This window comes from Clinocottus analis, unplaced genomic scaffold (assembly GCF_023055335.1).
Source record: "Clinocottus analis isolate CAN_PGR_092001 unplaced genomic scaffold, fCliAna1.0.p SCAF_1, whole genome shotgun sequence".
NCBI classification, from domain to species: Eukaryota; Metazoa; Chordata; class Actinopteri; order Perciformes; family Cottidae; genus Clinocottus; species Clinocottus analis.
In genome coordinates this window covers 21,930,125-21,953,042 of record NW_027175820.1, presented here as the reverse complement: position 1 = coordinate 21,953,042, position 22,918 = coordinate 21,930,125, and the positions used below count along the sequence as shown (strand labels likewise).

The following is a 22,918-nucleotide window of genomic DNA, read 5'->3' as shown; positions in this document are numbered from 1 at the left end:
AATCTATCGTTCTTTGGTTGGAGTCACCGTCAAAAAAACTACTTTCATGAACATATCACAGGCACAATAAACCTGAGAAGAGAGTCACAGGGATATTTAACATTACACTACCAATGTATCTTTTCTTCTTTTAGTACTTCCTCTTTCACACACCTGTATTTGACCCGGTCCAATATAGAACTTCTGAAGAATGTTGATGAGAAAAGCCTGCACTTCGTACCAGGGGTAGATGGAGTTTGAGCCATCCAGAACGATCACTATGTCCATATAGGTCTCACATCCTGAAATGCATTTAAAGAATCAATCATGAGAGCACACATGGAGAAAACAAATATTCATAAATAAGGGACATAACCCCCCCCCCTGCTGGACGAAGAACTCTCCATGAATGTTCATCAAACAGGGGGAAATACTTGTGGACTTACTCTGAAAGGCGGGCGCAATCGTCCTGGAGAACTTAAAGCTTGCGTTGACTCTGGAGCATATGCCAGTGCTGTAGTAAGAGCTGCCGCACTCGTAGGACCACAGCGGCCCACAGGCCTGAAACACCAGCAGATGACAGAACGTTAGGTCATGCTCTCAGAGAAGCTCGCATGGAGAGCTGCAGTATGACAACCGTGGAAGCAAAAGACAATCTTCTGGTATTTTTTTTTATCCCATTTTGACCATTGCTATTGAACTCCAAAAGGTTCTGCAGCAGTGGATCATCACTGTATGTTACATCCGAAAGAGTGAGTTTTAAACTAACCACAAAGCTGTTGTCCTTGGGGTTCGATGTGAGCGTCATTCCCAGCCTCATCTTGTCCTTCCGCTCCGATACGTTGGTCAGAGATATCCTTCCTTGAGGGAAAATGAATCTCACTGAGAGGATCTTACATGCACGGATCATATATACATAAATGCATGCACTATCCTCCAGAGACCGAACAGAAGGTCCACCATCTGGGACTTTGGTTTGTTATTGCTGTCTGGGCAGCCAAAGCAGCGTCTGCATCCCCAGACCTAAACGTTTTGGTGAGCCTGCCTAACCAGCTCAGCACATGTGCAACTGGATCTATGAAGAAGCGTGCGGTGAGATATGTGGTATAACACACATGTGGAAATGTCCATAAACTAGTAAAAAACACTGTAAAATGTGGAATGATTGGTATGGTACCCACACTTCTGCCTCACATATGTCCCCATGATGTGTACTGAGACGCATGCAGAAAAGCATGCAGACATAAACACTTCTGTATGCATGCACATTTATCATGACCGTTACTGTTACTGTGTGTGTAGTGTATTTAGTGTACTGGTTGTGTAATACTATACCTAAGTTGAGCTTGGAACAACCGTTGCCATTAGTTCGTCGACTGAGTGAACATTTATAAATATCCCCTGTCTGGTAGGGGCCATTCATTTCATACGGAGCGCCCACTAATAACCTGCAAAGACACAAAATCACACAGTTAGTGTCACTGAATATGCCTCTTAAAAGTTATTTAGTGATGGTCGGGGCATGATTGACAACCATCTTTGTTCAGTAAGTCTTTTTCTGGTCTCAAGTGCTGAACGAGAAGGTTTTAAACCTTTATTTATTGAAGGAAGTCACTCAGCATGTTTAATTATGTGCACCAGCACTAGACTTCGCCTTCATAAACAGTCTCACCCAGTACAACCAGTCATCTCCAGCCAGTTAGATCCTCAAGATGATACCATATGTCCTTTAATAAATGATTTTGCATTATCAAAACATGAGGAGGCAAACATATTTTGTCCCGTATAAGGCATAAAACTATATCTGCACTATTGTTACTGTCAGTTCACAATGACAGTGCTAAATCGCTGATGCTTAGCGGGTTTAATATCTCTTATGTTCACCTGCGGTGATTTGCAAATTAGCACTAAACTAAACTTTTAACTTAGAGTTAAGTTATAGCCTAAGTTTTAGTTATATTTGTTCTAGTATTCGTTGTATCCCTGATGTAAACGTGATGGTCGAGGAGAAGTAAGGCGCTAGTTCTGTATGAATGCTATTTCTAGGTGCTACGTTTAGCGCCTTGATCAAGTCCACCTTTACATTTGTTTGGGAATCATTTATTTTTCATCATTTTATTGGGATCTGTGAGGAAACATCCATTTAGGTTCATGAGAGCAGGTAAACCAGAGGAACGCTGTCGCCAGAGACCATCGTGGGATTTAGATTTCCACAGAAAGCGGCGCGATGGGAGTTCTGGACATTCTTTGCACATGACCGAGTGTGTGTGAGGAGTCGGTTCAGCACTTGACTTCCCAGTGGGTTTCCTGTGTGGGGTCAGTGTGGTCTCATAAAAGTCACAAAAAGGGTTTTAGACCACTTGATGTGATGGTGAATATAAAGCCATCTGGCGTGTTTACTTCAGGGCTGACGGAGGGCATAAAAGCCTTAAAGGGAGCCAGGATTCACAAGTTATCTCAGAGATGAGAACTCTCCATGTACAAAATGAAAATGGCAGTTTTATGCATAATTCACGATCTCCATAAAAGTCCTATAGGGTTTCATGCTATGTCTTGAGATGTGTGTCTGTTTATCGCTTGATACCTTTAGATTCAATGCTTCACAATTTTGAACATCTCACCATTGTCACAAGGTTCAATGTCTCAAGGCCTCAGGTAACAGATACAATAACATGACAATGAACACTCTATCTCTCCATGGGGAATTTTCTACCTTGTACATACATTAGAAACCAAACACAGTTGAAACAATATTAAACCCATTGCCCTAAACCATGAATAGATACAACAATATCAGTATTTACAGTAATACAGAGAACAGCAGTAGCAATGCAGTAAACTGTGCTAATAATGCTTTAAATAATCACAGCATCCTGCTCATAAACTCCGTAGTTTATTGTTACATTTAAATAGTTGTGTAAAAGGCAGATTAATAAATAAGACGTAAGAATTTTTTGCAGGTATTTCACTTTTCTCCTTCGAATTTCCTAAAGTTGACTGATTCAAGCATTCCATGGCAATCACATTCCTGGAAAAGCTTCAATGAATACATTTGGTCAACTAAGAATTCAAACAACGGTGCCGTCCAAGTGAAAATCGCAGCGGGCAAAGGAGCGATTCCCCCGTTCAGTGATCCCCCAGAGGAAAGACACATGACACCTCGATATAGCAAAAGCAGACTGTGGACTCGGGCTTCTAGGTCAACATTTAACAACTCAAGACGGATCTTGAACTTAAGGATGTGTAGGTCAGGTTCATGATCCCAGAGCGCCGCTGAAGTCCAAAGAAAACAAATTGGTAACAAAAAGCTGTGTGTTTAGAAACCCTCCTTGTATAATCACATTAAGTTAGTATGACATAACATGATGTTCATGATGATTTCAGAGGACATCAAAGGCTCTGGAAATTGTAATGTATAATTATACACTTTATTGAGAATGCTTTTGTAGCATTTGGTATTTGATATTTTGTATTAATTTGTTGCAGAGCACGTTCTCTAAGATACAAAAGACTATTTTCATCATTTCAACTGATCAGGTCCCAACAACAGCAGGCAAGAGTTGACAATCAATCAAAGTTTCTCCAAAACAGTAATGGCTTGTTCAAAAAAAATGTTTCTGTCTCTCTGCAAGTTAGTCTTATGAGCACAGCCTGGAAAGGCATTTAGACTTTTCACTCAGCAAGAACTTTAAAATGGTTCAGCTCAAATGTCAAATGGTTTCATCTGTTAGTTCTATAAAAGCTAAAATCCTGCGATATACTCTAAAACACAACATACGTGCTACATACAATTCATCTCTTGTGTATTTTCCGATGTCATTTTTTTGGCATGCTGTCTTTATTTGTGTATTTCTTTTACGGCCGACGCACAAGGGATGCCTACATATACAGAAAATGATGTCATATTTTACAGCAGCGATGAGGACAAGAGGAAATGTTGTTCGAACCGTCCATCAGCTCGCTTCAAAGAGCGACTCGTATGGAAGTAAGCTTTCATGTTATTGCACCTGAAGCCAACTTTGTAAAGTCTCACAGACTCTGGAAGTCATTTTCACCACAGTGGCTCCAACGGAGCTGCTATTTTCATAGCTATTAATATCATGATTATGACTTCAGTTATTGCTGTCCGTTGGCGAGGCGAGGCACTGCAGCACAAGTTCAGGTCAGGATACAGCTACCTTGATGAAAAGGGACCATTGTTGGCTTTGACTTGGACGCCTGCCTCGGGACCTCCTGAATTTCACCAGAAGCTGTTCAAACAATCATGTTCCAGAGCTCATTAGGGTCAAACGCTAGCCTCGGCGCATCATCGCTGCAGGAATGGTAATGACACCGAAACGAAATAACTTGACCCAAAATGAATGCGTGGACATTTTCTACCATGGTTACCGGGAGATACAGGATTTTGTGGGTTTCGAGAGAGCGCCATCCCCCAAGCACAGGCTGTCATTAATGTGGTGATGTTTTTCATATTTGGAAGGAAGAGATGTATACGCTGTGAAACCACATCCCTGACCCAAACACGAGCGCGCTACTCCAATGTCACGACTCGCGCTTGCTCATCACATTCCGCGTGTCTGCATTACCAGGACGCACGTTCTTTTGTTAATGTTGCCTCTTAAGTCTGATGAATTGCAATGATTACATAATGGTTTTCCATTTCTCGTTTAGCGTGCCTACTTGACCAGATTGTGACAGGGTGACTTATGAGGAAGCACTCTGTTGCATTCGTTCATTGTCCCACAAAGCATGTTGGTGTTTCTCAGCTCAAACAATGAGCTGTCTATGTCTCATTCTGAGATACATTTTAAGCCACAACAGTCCACCACTTTCCTCCAGACTGAAATATTTTAAAAGCTATGAGATGTGTTGGATTGGATGACATTTGTACAGACATTTATGGCCTAAAAAGCTAACTTATAGCAGCGGCAGCAGGTCAAAGTTTTCACTTATCTCAACATCTACAGGCTGCCCATGCGTCTTAGAGGTCCAGAGTAGATCACTGTCCATAATAGAGGCTTACAATAGTCAAAAAACATGCTAACAATATACAACATCTACATGGATTACCACACATTTACAATCATGTTTCCCCTCACGATGAACTGTAATAACTTTGATAATTGCTTAACTTTAATTGGCGTGACAATTCCAATGTGACCAATATTTTAGTTATGGACCAAATACCTGCAAAACTAATGGCGTTACAAATCAGCTCAGTTGGACTCGGTGTTCAATGCGAATTAGCCAACATTTGCATGCTAACACGCAAAGCTAAGATAGGGAATTTGGTCAAAATTACCTCCTAAAAGTCTGTTAGCATTGCCAGTTCGATCATGTTCGCATTTAGCTCAAAGCACTGTTGAGCCTGAGTCAACCTCACAGCGCAGAGTCCTATATTTGCTATATTCAGTGTAATAGGTATCTCTAGTCCAATTTAAAAAGTGTAAAACACTTCAAACTGATGGCGTGTGCATTACAATGACATGTACATGAGTGTTGTGTCTAAACTAAAATTTAATAGATTGAATTCTGTTTTCCTACCGAGCTCAGGGGGGTAAAACACTTTTCTTTGAAGCCTTGCCAACGAGCTAAATAAAAGGGAACACTATTTAAGGCCAGAGCTGAAAGACTTCACAGACTACCTGTAGTTCTTTGTGGTGAGCAACTCGTAACCGAGCTAAGGAGTAAAGGTCAGGCCTCTATTGAGGAGACCTGGTACAACTGTAGAACAATAAACAGTGGGAGTAAAAAGGAGCAGGCTTCTGTGGTGTATAGCTCAAGTGTGCAGGTTTGTGTATCCCATCAGGTTTAAACAGTCATGCTCTTCACCAATTGGGAGGTGAAGTGGCCTCTTCTCAGCTCCCCAAAGAGCGTTCGCTCTAGCAGTGTTTAGAGCCCCATGATGCTCAGTAGACGCGTGAGGAAATGACACATTCTTGACATTGTGACCTTTCCTCAACTTGGTAGCTCTATCAGCACTGATGGACAGAAACTGTCAGCAGACCTGACAAGGATATCTCAACTTCTCGACGTATCTGAAGCCAAATATCGTGAAAATGGTCATTTCCCAACACCACATGCTTGGATAAGGGGGGAAAAAAAAATAATCTTCTACACACACATTCATATTTTAAAACTCTGAAACACAAAATCTATTTTATATAACGCCAAGAACACTGGAATGAACAAACACCATTTCCATTAAGTCCTCAAAGAAAGCCTTTTAAATGAATGTCGATGCCTCTCTCCCTCCAGGTTTGGGTCTTAAAACCAGAGTCACTCTCCAGCTGTGATCCTGTTCCTATACAAACACAGAACTGAGGGTTTTGGAGAAATCCGACTGGAAATGTTGACAGCGCTGCAGTCGAGCACAGATGCTCACAGGCAACGTCAGTGATTGCAACAGTTCAAATTCTCGGTTGAGGTGAAACTACTTGAGGGGAAAGTGATGGTTGGAAAGCTGAAAGGCATTTATGTCCAGGCATAGTGTGTAGACTGTCCATTGCAATACCTTATAAGTGTATCACTCAATTTCTTTTGTACAATCGGCTAATCTAAGCGTGAAGTCACATTCGTGAATACATTGAATACAAAGATCAGGACATACAAATCTAGACAATGTGCAGAAAATCCCCCCTGAAGTTCTGACACATGTGAGCACATGTGCCTATGAAGAGTGGCTGCCTGGCACTTCAAAGATGCATTTTTATTGCCTGAAACCAAAACATAGCAGATTTTGTCTTAATCAGCGCAGACCATTGACTCATCAACACATGCATCTTGAGGAAAACAAACACGAATCCATCTCAAACCTCTTAGTTGACACATGTGGAGACAAAGTCCTCACAGCAGCAGCATGACGCTGATCTGAGAGCAGTGATGCAGAACAACTGAATAATGGATTTAAGCACAAGGCTGCATATATATGGAAGCTAATTTCAGCGCCAAAAATAATTAATTAGGACCAAAAAAAATTAATTAGCACAAAAAAAATAAAGAAAAATCAATCGACTTTTTTTTTGTTGTTGGATTTTTTCAAGTCAACGAAAAAAAGTAGTTGATTCATTTTATTTATTTTTTTTTTTTTTGGTCCGAATTTTTTATTTTTTTGGTCCGAATTTTTTTGGGGTGTGTCGCGGAAATGGGCTTTCATAAAAAAAATGTGGACAAAAAATAAAGAAAAATTAATCGATTTTATTTATATTTTTTTCGTTGACTTGAAAAAAGGCAACAAAAGTCGATTAATTTTTTTTGTTTTTGTTTTTGGTCCTAATATTTTTTTGGTGTGTGGCTGAAATGGGCTTCCATAGAAAACAGTACCTCTATTTATGAAAGAGCATTTTTATATTATAGTATGTTTTCCTCTTTCTTAGTTTTCTTAGAATCTAAATACTTTTTCTACATCTCTTTGATAAAAAATGCAAATTGTGTCAAAATGGAAGACAACATTACTTTTTAATATTTCTAATAATGCCTTTAACGCAGCATTTTCACATCTCTGTCCTGCAACATTCCTGAGTCCAGCTGAGAACCGTCAGACTATGCATCGCACAAACACTCCCACAGACACAAACACAAAAATACTGCTGAGCTTCAGCTTGTGCATGCAGCTGTGCGGCCACATATCCACACCTACGCACACTGCTGCACTGATTAAACAGTATTTTTGATTAATAAGTTGTCTGACGGGAAGAAAGACGAGTCATTGATAAGCCGGGACACAGTAAGTTGAGTGGGGCAGTACACTGAAAAGCCACAACAACGCTTTCAAACATATACAAATAGGAGACGTTTGCGGAAATGTTTTCCTTCCTTGCATGAATTTGAAGACTTTCCACCACAATAATGATCACCCAGACTTCAAAGATTCTGTTGCTCATGAATAAAGATGCTTGATACCAGATGTATGAACACTTCCTAAAGAAGCCAAATCCCCCGATCCCTGCAGCTCCATTTGGCTAGAAGTTGTTTTCACAGTCTGGTCTGCACCGTTCTTCCACTGAAAGTCTTCTCACCTCGTTCTCAGACGTTCAGCTCAGTAAGCAGTGTCTCTGATGACCTGTGTTCCACAAAAATCTGCCTCATCAGACATTTTTTTGCAGTTCTGGTAGTCAAGGCTGGCTCTGACGGTTGCTCCTTTGGATTTAAAAGTGTAATCCAGTCTGTCGCTGACATGTGCAAAGGAAGACTTTGACGTCTGTGAGCTGGCAGCTCTTGCCAGTTTGTCACTTCACTCTCCAAGTTTGTCACCGTCTCTGCCTGAACACCAAGAACACACACGTTTCCAGCCTCTCACCCCAACTTTTAAGAATATGCCTTGTGATATTTAGCACTTCAGACCAGAACCAACCAGGAGTGCTGTCTTACTGTGTGTGTCGCTTATTGAAGATGTACAATCGACACAATCACAAGTAAATTGTGCATTTGTTAGCGACTATTTTGAGCTGTAGGTTGTTGTTTTTTTTTATATGTGAGACTGATTGATGTATTTTTACTTGTTTATTGGACATTTTATTGAGTCTTTTGGCTCAACACAAAAGAAATAAGCCACATCAGGGTTAGGCTACACAGACATCAGCAGCAGCTCTGGGAAGTGAGATCCAAATAAACACCTCCAATTTAACCTTAACCCTTAAACTGTGGAGACGTTTTACTTGGATGTGAACAGACATTGTGATGTGTGATTAGATAAAGCAGAAGAATAACGTGAATTCATTGCCAAGTGCAATATTTTATAGCTTCTTTGAATCAATCCAACTCTCTCTTTTCACACACACACACACACACGAGGGTGATGGTTAACTTGCCAAGAGGAACAGTTAAAACAGTCAGCATGGGACCGTATGGTGTTTACGGCTACGTTGTACACTGGTCCCTTTATGGAAGCACAGCAGTTCTTACTGTACAAATTAGAATTATACCATTGAGCTGGTGATAAAATATTTATGAGCCATAGCTCAGTTCTACCACAAAGTTGTCAAGACAATGTTTAGATTAAACAACACTTATGTTACACTTATGCTCTGACTGATGTGAGTGTCTTCTGAACCATCTCCCTTATGGTTTAGTGTTTTCAACTAGCTGGATACACATTTTTACCTAATATAGTTTGCATCAAGTTGATCTTAGTTTAAGAGTAAATATTGAACATGTACGTGTCAAGATGTATTCACAATATCATCTAAAAAGTCCAGTTTGAGTCCCGATCCACGTATGCGAGTATGATTCTGATGCCAAAATGTTGCAAAGCAGTTTATTATTGTGAGGATGACTTTACTGCTCTGGAAAGTTAGCATGGCAGCAATTATTTTATGTTCCATACGGTCAATATACAGTACTTAAATTGAAAAAAAAGTACTATATATAAATATAACATTGGGTCCCAGTCTAAATAAAGTAAAATGTACTCTTGCCTCAGACTCAGACTCTACTTCGTGTTCATATGTAACTCTACATGATGATATTGGTTCGTGTATTGTGACATGATTTATTAGAATTGGATTAAATTCGATTCAGAATTGGATGCAACTCCCTTCAGCTCTCTTCCGTCCCATAAGCTCTTTTCAGCGTCGTGAGAGGTTTCATTGCGGAGGAAACGTAACTTAAGGAATCGTAGTGCCATGCTGTTTTACTCCAATAGATTTCATTCTGAATATTTGCTCCTACTCAACTGGCTGCGGCGAGTAATTACGCTCCAAAATGATGAAAGATTACTCCGGAAAAATGACTCCCCCGTTTTTTCCTGTGTACCAGCAATCAGTTAGTTGGTCTGTCTTTAGTTGGACAATGCGCTGTTTTCTTCAGAATTAAACTACATTGCATTGCTGTGGAAGTTGAGCCAAACAGCCCTGCATATATTTGCTGGAGGGCCGTTCCCACGTTGTTCCTATTCAAGTGAAAGAGGAGGCTTCATGTGTTCACATGCTTTTTCTGTCTGAACCTGGCTTGAGGACACTGAGACTGGTTAGAGGAAACTTCTGCTTATTTTTTGTTTGACTTTCACAATTAAAACAAGGTTGATCGTTGGAAAGAGACAAGAGGTGAACCACGGGCATCGTCACATGCATTGTACACCGAAGCATCCACCTTAAAACAAATGATCCTACTCCGGGGGACAGTCATTATTTGCTTGTCATGAAGTTGTAAACAAAAGTTGTTTTAAACATTTAAACAAACTACCAAAGCTATAACATTATATGTACAAATTACACTAATGATTTACACACACACACACACACACACACACACACACACACACACACACACACACACACAAACAGAAGCACAGCTGTAAGTTGGTATGGTACAAGCACAGTGTTTGCTACCAGAGATTTGGGGAAAGCCAGAGACTCATGTTGGCCACTGCACGGTGCCAGTTGGCCTAATAACAAGGCAAGTTTATTTTCAGTGTGCATCAGGAGCCGGTTTTTGCTGCGAGGTAACATAATGAACGAGACGCATCCAGCTCACTCTATAGTTTTTGTTTTGCAAGCACAAATTAATGGGAGGAAACTGTGCACACAGCACAGAAGATGCACACTAGATCACTATCTTTCTGGGGGGGAAATGTCTCACTGCCAAGTCCGACAGTCTGTTTGCACTAACGGCTTGTCTCTTGTGTTTTACAATCTTAATGTTTTTGACCTCTGAATCTTGCAATAAATCACACAAAAAATAAATTCATGTTGTTTTATAGAACCTAACATGTGCATCAAAATAGATGTGATTGAATGAGAACATTTGTAATTCAAGTGATCACTGTGGTGGAGCGATAACAATGTCAGTAGCTGTCCAGTACTTCACAGGTTCATCGAAAAGGTTTAGGAGTTTACATGACAGAAGTCTGTTAATCATATCGGCCTCTTACCATGTTTCTCCTCCAGCAACGTGTTGCTGGACCGTGTATCCGAACTGGGCTTGTTTCGGGCCTTTGATGATCCTGGGGTTCTTTGTGTCGATATTGAAGCAGTCATGGAAGCCTTGAAACAGAAAAAAAAAGACAATTTTCATCAGGAGATGCTAATAGTGACCTGATGTTACCTAGTTCTCTGGCGTTGGTATTATCTATACACAACAGATGTTCTGTATACACTAGCACTAGATAGCTTCATGGATGTCTGTGCTGAAAGAAACATTTACATCAACACTGATTAGATCTCAACATCTGGCCAAAGTGCAACAAACAGCTGCAAGCTCACGCTTACTCATCATGAAAATGATTCTTACTCTGCCTGGTGTCTCCGGTCTAAACACAGACTTCCCTGACAAAGAAAACAAATACTAGTCGTATACACATTGTAGAGTCTGTCACATTTGACATCCGTCCATCAGAAATCTGCAGACTCTGAGGGATTTCGGTTAAGCAGCGTGGTATCAACATGACCGCCTACATGAGCAATGTTTTCCCGCCTTCAGAACTTTTTGACAGGCAACGATCTGACATAAAACGTATCATATGTCTGAAACTGTTGCAAGACAGATGGCAAATCTGTGATTTACATTTCAGAGGTGAAGGAGCTGACAAAGCTGTCAAAATGTCCTTCCATGCGCCATATCAGCACCTAATATCTTACAAAATGCAACACACGCTTTGTTAAATCACCACTGCTACTCCCACGGAGCCACACTGTCACTAACGGCACTCGCTCCATAAATATTTGTGTTGGGAAAACAAAAAGCGATTTCAGGGAGAGGCAGACAGAAGAGTTTATTCTGTATGTTTGAAGGATATATAAGGAAGTCAAACTTATTCAGAAGCAAAAACAGGTTGAAAATATAAAAGATAGATGCTTTAGCCATCTGTAAAAATGACAACATCACCTGGCAATCCAGACAGAAGACAATGAAAAGAAGGAACAACTGTTCCTGGAAAGCCGAGTTCGTAAGGAAGCTTAGTAAGAGTTTTTTTTAGGAGTTAATAAAAGGTGAATGGTAACCTGACATGTCCTCAGAGGGTACAAAGTTAAAGATGCTGTGAGGTCTCATGAAAGTGAGTCTGTTTTCCCGATTGAGAACTTCAATTTCTCTCACATCTTTTGACAGCTGACCAGGTGGTAGAAAAGAGCAGCGGACAGTCTGTTTTCAATTAAAATACCAATCCCCATTTTCTTTTCTCCGGATTTTGCATGTCACCAAGTTACCCATTATGGCTCAGTAAATGTGATGGCATTATTTGGCTTTTAAGTTTCCATCAAAAGAGGAGGACTTGGAGGTGATGAGATTTTTCTTTTGGCGGAGGAGAAGGGGAAAAAACATAGTTGTCTCCCACACTGACTTCCTCTCAATCCATCTCTCTCCGTTCATCTGTCTTTGACTTAATCTCCGCTGATCTCTGTCTCACCAGTTGCCAGACGTGTCGTGAGTGTACGTGTTGACCAGCGCTGCTCCATTGATGTCTCAGCTACTGTGTGGTCAAGGATCATGTACACTGGAGCTCACTGATACTCTAAATCCTCAAATATCCAAAGTGTGATTGGGAGCTATTTCACTTCAGAGCCAAAAAACGCATGAAGGAAGGGAAGTAGCAGGAAAGGAAGCAGACTCTATGCTTAATGAGACAAAACAGGGTTTGTTGTGTGGGAGTTCCAGATTGTAGCTTAAAAATAAAGTGCTTTCTCACAGTTTGAGTTGCACAGCAAAGCTGAAAGCACAGAGGCTTCTTATTTAGTTTAAACCACCACAAACTCTCCCACTTCTTCCATGACCGTGGCTCTTATCCACACACTGTCGGGCTTATTCAATTCCTCGTCCTCACGCTAAACGACCGCGCTCTCAGCTCACCCCCTATCTGGGAGGCTCTGGGGTCACGTCAAGTTAAGTGAGCCTTTTTTTTTGGTTTCCTTGCATGAGGAAACGCAGTTAAATGTAAATAACAAGGTAAAGGAATGCTCAACAAAGTTGGAAACAATGTAAAATTCCCATTAACCCTCAACAAAGGACAGCTGAGGTCAAATTCAAGACGGTTGTATCCGGGGTTCTCTTGTAAAGATGTCGATCAAAAGTGAAAAACTTTTTACACACCTAATGAGCCACAAGTATGTGATTGTATGGGATGCAATGTTACATAAAATATATAGCAATAAAGAGAATCGTGCTATTACTCACTTATACAGAGCAAACAGTTTGAGTCTCTTAATTTGATTACTGTTGAAGATTTTTATTATGCCAGCCAATAGCCCATTAATTGTGAGTATAGCATCTGTTTTCACTTGTATCCCAGTGATGCTCATCTTCATTGCCAAGATAAATAGAAAAAAAAACATGTTACCCACCATGCATCACTGGTTGATGTCAAGGTCTGTGTGTCCTGTAACCCCCCAGACAATGTATACCAGCCTCTCATTAGAAAACTACAGCTGTTAAAGACACCTCACAGGAGCCGCCTGGCTTTCCATGAAAAACATGAACGATCAGAGTTTGCAGTCAGCTTGATTTAGACAAAGATTTGGCAAAAAAAGAAGAACAAACCAACATTTTGATAGATGAGTTGTGTGCTTTACTTTAGTTGATTATCAAGTCATGTCAATGTGTTGGTTTGCAGCCATGTCAAATACAAAGGTTTGCCATGTAGCAGCTCTGAGGTTTAGCTTTGGAGGTCTCTTAAGTTGCCTTTATACTTCAGCAGAACCTTTTTATAATTTCTACATTTACGAAGCAGATTTCTGAAGTCCTGATACACGTATTCATGTTTCAATCAGGGTGAAACTTCATCAACTTGTATGTACAGTTATCTGCATCGATATGCGACGCCCGCGGGCAAATTCACGTCTGATCACATCTTTACATTGATACATTGAAATTGTGCCGCATCTAAAATTTCATTTATGTTCTGTCTAAATTCATATTTAGAAGTTGATACGAGAAGACAAACTGGAGGCCATCTTGTATTGGGGGGTCACACTAGCTGTGATGTCAAATTGGGCCGCCGCATTTGCTCGGACCAAACCCGTCTTTCAACTCGGCCTTCATTTTGGTCTCGACCACACTCCTGATAAGGTCCATGAACGCATCTTGCACGGTTGTGACGCTACCGTGGTGGAAAAATCTGTCCAATATAAACAGCTTTGCAAAGTACTCAAACGCGCCTCAGTGGTAGTTCCCGCTACATCTGGGGTCTCAAAGAAGACGTGTTGGCACGATGACTCACACTCAGTCTCAAACAACACCAGCCTTGCAGCTGGAAAATGACTAATGGTAGACTTTTTTTGGGTTATCTAACGGATTTTCTAAATAAACGGCGGGATCATTTACACTATAATAGCATTATGTAATGAAGACGAGCCTCACCTTCACTTAGAAAACAAACCTCTGGCGCTCCACCCTCTGCTAAAACACAGTTGTTACCAAATAAGAAATTTGACACGATACAGGGTCAGATTTTTTATTTGGTAAGCACTCGGTTTGAATTATGACGTTACAAAATAGTTAAATTATTTCAGTTTCATGTATCAGCAGGTTAACAAAAACCCACATTTCTATGTGAAAAACACGACACTATACTTTTAAGTTCGAAAATACATTATTGTCGAATACCGGGTTCAGCTGCAACCTTTTGTTTGTGTACACAGCAGACAAGTTGTATTTGTTTGGGTGACTTTGAAAAGCAGAGGAGAGCTTACAGCTGTATTCCTCCAGCAGAAATGTGAAGTTGTCTCCATTTCTTAAGATACTGAACATTTTGCAGCGGTATTAGATTGTCTAAACACACCGCAAACTGAAGAGCTACTCCCACTGTTCCTCAGTAAGTATCTGTGAACCAGTTTCAAAAACCATCACAACCACAACTCTCCCACAGGACATAGTGGGAGTGGAGTGACCGCCACACAGTGTGTGAGTCATTCACTTCTCACGTCTGTCAAAAGACCAGGCAGGAGTACATCACACCTTGATTGGGACAACCATAAACCATTTGTTCCGTTTCATAAAAGCCCTCATTAAAATAAATGGCTATCACTGCCATGCAGACTGCTCTTGTAAATATTGACACATTCTCCACATCGCTCATTTCCTGTTGTATGAATGGCTCACGTGTTCAGCCGGTGTTTGATCCAACCCCCCAAATATCCTCCTGGAGTTTCTGTTTACCTAGAAACATAAAAGGGGTGACTGGAAATAGATTGTTTGGAACCGACAGGTGCATGAAAATAAATCCAAATCCGTCGGTAAGTGACGGTGTGGTGCGGCATCAATCATTTCACAGATGACAGGCAGTGGGGCTGCTTCATTTTCAAGTCTTTCTTCATCGTTGTTCAACTGGAGAACATGGATGTCAACAGTTCCGGTAGCAGGTATCACGCTCGGATGAATTTTAAGCCTATAAAATAAATCTCCCAAGGTGAAATCGCAGAGAGGCTGAAAGTCTGACCAGGAAATGAGCGAACGCTATCGGAAAGTGTCGGGAGGGGAAAGCATGAGAACGGAGGGGATCCGCTTTCCATTTCAAGCTACTAATGCGGCGGAGCATTTTAATATTCACAGTAATATCAGCAGCTTCCAACGCAATGTTAGAGACTTGCTGGGTTTCATGTGTACCGTGCTTTCCATGCCCAGATAAACAAACCTCAGGCCGGTGCGACCCACATAAGTCCGCCGGCTGCCTTTGGCCCAAAGCCAAGCTGCAGGAGCTCCACCACAGACCAAAGACACAGAGCAGCCAGTTGCGCTGTGCAAACTGCTGGCTTGGAAGCGTCCTCATATCAGACGAGCACGATGCAGTTCTTTCGTAAGTTGACACAACGTAACGCGGTTCAGGATTCATGAAAGCATACCTGTACATCACAGTGATGTGTGTCGACACTGCATTACTGCGTGTGATTGGTGTTTCTACAAATATGACAACTCCCCTTACGATTCCTCTCAAAAGCAACAGCGTGTACTGTTTTTCCATTGATCCATTCTGGGTTTCCATTACAATGGTTTCCTCTGGAAAGATATTTCACACTCGACAACACACGTTAAAAGATGTTGGCACCTTATGTCACATTCACCCCTCGCCAACGTAAATACCCCGTGAGGCACGGGGTATAAAACCAGATGTCCCCAATACGCCACAGCCAACCAGGCACTGCTTAACAAGCTGCTGACCCTCTGAGCTAACAAAAAAGCCCTGCGGGGATTCAAACCAAGTCTCTATGGCGGCGTTATATAAGACGTGCACCTTCAGCTGACACACACAACTGCAACAAGACATGTGCATAGAATTATTAGGTGGTAAGTTTATTGGTACAGAAATAACATGATGAGGATTTACTCATACGTAAAGTATTCCAAATGTATTTTTACTGTAACATTAAATGTAAAATCACTATGACTGATTAATGAGCACATAGTTTTTGCATCAGTATGACAGTCACCAATTTGTTTTATAGTTCATTTTGATGAGACATTTCTGAATATCCCATACGTGCCAATATGTGACTGACCTATGGAGTCTCAGTGGATGCCAACAGACAATAGGATCAAAGCTGAATCGACGCAGCATGAAAGAATGAAGGGATCCCGGACCAAACTAGGATTGTCGGATTCTTGGACCAATTGCAATCACTCCAGATATCTTACAAGGAAAACAACAGCGATGTGTGAAACCACCTGCTGCCAAAATGTGTTGGCAGAGGTACAGCAAATATCTGGGATTGCTGCACATCACGGGAGGCTTTTCAAACGTGGAAAAATTAGTTTTGTAAATAAGATAATCACATTTAATGGGTTATACAAAATGGCCGTGGAATTTGGAAATCTTTAATTATATGTGTCTATTAAAATCATGCAGAACACTTGACACCAAGCTTGAGTCAAGAGTTTAACGCACTAATTAAGCTTTTCTTTTATATAAATCAATGTGTAATTTGAAGTGTGCCACAGAAACCAATAAAAAAATACTATTAAACTCCAATGAGTTATGGGCTGTTTTAGCCAGTGGGTTTGTTTTATGCAAATTTACGGTGTGGTTCAGTCTCACCGCTGCCATGCACCATATTCTCAGCAGAAACAAGCTGTTGTTTTAGACACTGTCATTCCAAGACTAACAACAGCATTAGTTGTTTCAGAAAATGCTCCAAAACAAAACAGATTTCTGTTAAATGGTAAAGCCCTCTCGGAGGAAGTCTTGTCCGTGGATAGCAAAAGAGGCTGAGTGACTTTATGGTTGAGCCACAAAGTCTGCATGGAGGGTCAAAGTGGTTGGAGGTGTCAACAAAACTTTGGACTGCGTGAAGATGAGGATGAAGAACCACTGAAGATCACTGATCATTTCCTGCATCCTAATAAATGTCAACTTTGGTTTCATGGCACCTTAATCAAGCACCTTAAGCTTTTGAAAACCCATTTTTAAGCCTCTGCTTGAAAATTGCATACCCAAACTTTAAAAAAGGAATGTATCTCTGCAACCACTGGGGCTGTTTGAATAATTTTGGTGTTATAATAAAAGAGTATAACGTGAATTGTGTGTTCAGATGTGTAAATATCAGTCTATATGTTACTTGTTATGCGTAAATGAAGTTTTTATAGCAATATCTGCCTTACGGGCTCCACAGTTTTTTAAAGGGTTAATTAAGCACCCAAAAGCAACTTTCAACAAGGTATTTCATAATTACATTTCAGATGACTTGTTGTCAGCAAACCCACCGTCCACTAGCGGCCCAGCACGTGAAGGCGTTGAGCGGCTAAAGAGCCAAATTACAGAATTATTATTCCAAATGTAACATTAATGTTGCTTCATGTTAGCCAAAGCAACCATAAGAAGGAATATTATGAAAAGGGCTGAGTGTCTGTCAGCTAGTTCTGGAGTTAATCTGATCTCTAGTGGCCCAAAACTGTAAATGCAGCTCTATTAAGGTAACTTTTAGGTGGGTGACAGTAAGGTGTGGTACTCAGGGGTTTTTACAAGTTTGGCAGTAATTGATTAACGTTGTCATTTTCAGTGCACTCTTCACCTGCTATATTAATTTGACTCGTCTTCCCGACAGCTTGATCATCCCTGAATGGAGCGGCCACAGCAAACGCCCATTTAAATGAGGACATTCTGAGTTTACACAAGAAATAAACTTGAGTCCACATATCCTGCTGGCACAGTGCTACAGAGTGCGTTGCGTATCTTCTGAGGACAAATCGGGTGAATGCGCCTTTAAGTCAAATAGTAGCTTCTTGAGGCAAACAGTTGGTGCAACTGTTTGGACGTGTCGTCTCTATGAGATTTCCCTACTTGAAGTTATCTGGATGGGATCATTGATCCAAAAGTCCCAGGATTCCATAAACAGCGGACAAAAATGCAGCCTCCTTCTCATGCGGCTGCCAAAACATCTCCCACCACAGCGAGCATCCAGTGTTTCGCCGCAGACTCGAGCTACAAGGTCAGTGTTTCCGTCACTGGGGCGTCAGTCCAAAACTGGTTTCCAACAAATTCCAAAATCAAACCAAATATTTACAATAGAGACGTCCTCTCCTCCACATCTTAGTTTTTTTTGTTGTTATTTTCCAAATGTCTTAATCGAAGATTAAATAGTTTCTTCTTCTTTAACAAATTCCACTCTCGTAGACCTCAGCATGATGCCGCATCACAGAACATAATTGAATAATGCAAAAAAAAACTGTCCAGCCACGGTGACAACATGCACAGTACCCTATGGAAATGTTGGCCAACGATGTGGTTACAGACCACAGTTTGCTGTGTTCACCATCCAGAGTTCTCTACTGAAGCGCTGCATACGTTGCTTATGGTTTATATAAATAGGTGCACTTGGTTTGGTACGCTCTGAAACATACTTTTCTTGCCATGCATTCACGCTCTGTCTCTCTTTTACTTTCCTCCTGTCTAGATGTGTGGTATGGTAATTGACCAAAGTTCTGGCTGAGCACCAGCAACTCTTCGGTTGCTGGAAACGTCACTTTGAAAAGACGGCATTAACTTTCACTTGAGAGGACAAGCCTGCTTTCAATGAGACGCACAGCACCTCTGTGGACCTGCGGGGGGGGGGGGGGGGGCTGAGCACTCTTCAGTGAAGCCACGGAGCTCTGCCCTTCCTGTCACTCACCATGACTCTGGGTCAAGATGTCAGGTTATGATGTCATTCACACCGGCGGCCATTCATTCATGGAAGACGTTCAGCTACTGCCATTCCTCCAAGTGCAGAATATACTGTATGCGGACATAAAAACCCTTTAACAGCAACAGTCTCAAAGTTTCCAGTTGCTGTTGGAACGGGTCAACGTAGAACTAACAATTAAAGAGCCATTATTATACTGCAAAGCTACATGTAGGGAGACAGAAGGTCTGATTCACACACCAGCACAACACAAGCCTGTAGGGATGCATACGGTGCACACACACACACTGAAAACAATAAAAAAAAAACAACACACACACTCACACAGACACACTTCACTTACCTATATTCTGGTTGCAGATCCAGAGCAGGAGGAAACAGTAGTACTCCATATGTTTGCCGGTGCAAGCATGCACGTGTGTGTGTGTGTGTGTGTGTGAGTGTGTGAGAGTGATGATTGCTGTGAGTGTGTATGTGGGGGGCCGTGGCAAAGAGACCCAGTGGCGGGCGCAGTTAAAGATCCCACTGTGATTGACTCTAAGTCTAAGTTAAAGTGCTGCCTATATCTTGGGGAAGTGGGAGGGGACTGTAGGAGGAGAAGAAGAAGAAGAAGGAGGTCCAGGAGTACTCAGTCTCTCACACACACTCATTCAACTCACTTTGACTGGGTCAAGGCTCTCAAGGGGCTCATTTTTAGGCAGCGTCTTTTTGTGGTGGACTCTTCAGTCGTGGAAAGTAACTACGTACGTTTACTCTTGAGTACTTCCATTTCATGCCACTTTCTACTTCAACGCCACAACATTTCTAAAGGAAATATACTCCACTCGACTTATCTGACATTAAAGTTACCTTTTACATTAAAGAACATATATTATGCTTATATGTTACGGGGTCGTATTATTAACCTCTGTATGCTACCCAGTAGCATACTGGGCAACTGGGAACTGGGCAACTGGCAACACAGAATAATGCAATTAACACGGAAAGGAGCCATTCAGCATAATGAGCACGTTTGAGTACATTTTGCTGATAATCCTTCTGTTCTTTTACTTATTTTGAGTTTATTTTTTGAGTTCATGAATATTACAACAACACATGCTGTTTCTGGGTCTAAGCTTTTATTCTAAAAATAGAATAAATACAATATAAATTGAGCCAAGTTGTAAACTTTAGTCAGACCTGTTTACTAATTTCCTAAAATAATTGATCACTTAACAAAAAAAGTCTGATATATAAAAAATGTACATCTTGAAAGACAGTAGATATTCTCTTCATAGCACATTTATTCAAACAATGGACCAAACAAACTTAGACCAATAACTTTCATGACACACCTAAAACGTCTTCTGTCGGACTCCAGCTATGCACCACACGTGCGATCATCATGGCACGACCACAAACTAACCAGAGTATTAACAGTGGAACACAAATGTGGGCTTTGTATGTTACCTCATACCGTTGCAGCTGAACCATCCAGTCCTAACTACAGAATGTATAATGATCCCACTTATGTAAAGAGACATCGTTTGTGTACATTAGCTCTCCTAAAATCCGTTTGTGGTCACCTGGTAGATCTCCAATTCCCGACTTAACCACTATATGTGACATAAATGCACATCTGTCCTAACACTGATTTTCACTTTGGTTTGGAAGTGTACTTTTTCAGTGGTAATGAGACTTTGTTTGAATAAAAAATATAGATACATCGACAAAAATGTTTTGTTTATTATGAAAATATGTGAAATTGGTTGTTTGTATAAAATGGCCACTCTACCCATAAGTTATACACAAATGAAGTTATCATGAACAGGGAAATAAGCTATGGAGACCAAAATCGTGATTCATAACAAGCTTTAAATATGTTTATTTCTGCTTTAAAGTTGGGCCTTTAATAAGTAGGAATGTTACGATACTTCAGGTTGAGATCATGTTATATTGAATGAGCTAAGAGGTGAGGCTTACAGGAAGGGTTGAATGAAGGGTTTAGGGAGTAGAAATAAGTACTGTAGCTTTCAGAAATAGGTGTCCGGTACATCTTTCCACAAGTACCACACATACTGGTCCAGACAAGCGGTCAAACAGCCCATGTGAGACTGTGAGGTGCCTGTAAAACTCATCATGGAGATACATCCATGTCCCACATCCAGATCTGATATCCATCCTGTGAGCAGCTGTCTATCTGGAAATCTTTCAAACTGATAAAAAACATACATATTTGGTTCCAACAGACACTTCCTCTGGGTTTGCATCGTCAGCCATCTTTTTTTTTCTTCCTTTTTTTCAACACAGTGCAACCACAGATCGGACAAATCAAGCCAGTGTTTTCACTTCCGCGACTGAGGATAACCAAGCCTTCAGGAACATAAAAAGAGTCAAGACTTGCTTTCATTAAGGATGCTTAAAAGCTCATTGGGTTTGTACCCCCTCCTTAATCACTTCTACTCAGTAGACTGCTGACCCCCTTTTCACTTTCAAGTCAGGAAATTAAGCATTCTGCCGACAGCTGGTGCCTGAAAACACTCACATACTACCGCGGATGTAAATATTAACGGGCAGAGTTCTTGAAATGAGTTACTGCATTCGGTGTGTGAAAGAAAGCGATACTTCATGGTTGGAAACGTTACAAATGTCGGGAGGGCTTCCCCTCTGTCTTCAACTTTAGAAGCATCAACATGACACTTGTGTTGTGGAATGAAACGTTCCCAAATTGGAGGGCAAATTAAGAAGTTAAAGATGTTTGAAAGTTTCTTAATCATGATAAGTTTCAAGGATTGCTTCCTCCAGTAATCTAGGTAAAAAGTCATAGCTCAACTATCCCCCACTGTCAACTCGTAAGACAAATGATAGATCAAAGAGGAACCTACAATTAAGATCTGGCCCTCTGAATGAAGGCAGTGTGCCGGTGCACTTAAGGATTTGGGCTCTATTTGTCAGTGTTTCAGCACCAGAAGGGGGTGGTGGGCAATCCTCCCCAATGCATTGCTGCTAACCTAAATTGCCATGTAGATATTTGGAGTTAGAGAGACCAAAGGTGATTTAAACAAGTGTGAAAAACTCCCGCAGAGTCCTACTGCAAAGTGCAGCCTGAAATCAATACGGCACAGGGGCTGCACTTACTTCACTTCTTGAGGCCCTCGGCAACACCATACCACAACTGCAAGCAATTACCTCAATCACCCCGGGATTATCTGTTTGTGTGCGATGTATGGACCGTCTCCGCAGGCAAGAACGGGAGCTTTAGCCAGACGCAAGACAAGTCCTCTGGGATTAGACATAAAGAGTCCAACAGCCAACCCTTCAACAGAGTTCAGGCCGGTGTGCGTGCCTCATGTTGAGACCCTTTCACGCGTCATATTGTAGTCAGCGGCGTCTGCGTTGCTTCTTTCTGAGGAGTCATTACTTAGGCATGAGGTCAACTTTTGATGACAATGCTAATCCTGAAAGCCAATTCAGAAATCCACATTTAAATCGGACTGTTTTCTCAAACTTTTTTTCCACTTTGATCCAGTGTTTCTGCCATTTAATTCATGACTGTGCATCGTATCTCGACAGGTCAGGAATAAAAGTGAAAACACAAGCGCTTCATATCATTTAAATCTGTTCGATAAAGACACATTAATTGACTTGTGGCGACTGGAGTGTAGAAAAAAAAACACAGTTATTTCAAATCCTTTACTGCTAACGAAAATTGCCGTGCGGACATTTAATTTGGTGCATGTAAATCTGCATTAGCGTCTCGATAAATCCAACAACACAAGTGTAACAACATTGCAAAACAATGCAATTGTTTGCGTTGTTTGAGTTTTACACATAAAAAAATAAATGGTTTCTTTCTTTCTCTAAACAGACAAAAATACAAATAGTGATGACTACGACCACCTCGAAGAGCTAAAGAC

The 22,918-nt window shown here is 41.1% G+C and overlaps 1 protein-coding gene across 1 annotated transcript in view; it reads right to left on the bottom strand.

Annotated features, from left to right (window-relative positions):
- The window catches only part of itga11a (integrin, alpha 11a), a 45,481-nt gene extending 26,049 nt beyond the window's left edge, over positions 1-19,432 (bottom strand). Inside the window, exons 1-6 of the mRNA XM_068573372.1 lie at positions 19,366-19,432; positions 10,850-10,961; positions 1,315-1,427; positions 749-840; positions 426-540; positions 154-281 (exon numbers count right to left, since the gene is read on the bottom strand). Coding sequence (XP_068429473.1) covers positions 154-281; positions 426-540; positions 749-840; positions 1,315-1,427; positions 10,850-10,961; positions 19,366-19,414 — 609 coding nt within the window. The 5' untranslated portion in view covers positions 19,415-19,432. The remainder of the gene's footprint in view (positions 1-153; positions 282-425; positions 541-748; positions 841-1,314; positions 1,428-10,849; positions 10,962-19,365) is intronic.
- Positions 19,433-22,918: the final 3,486 nt, after the last annotated feature.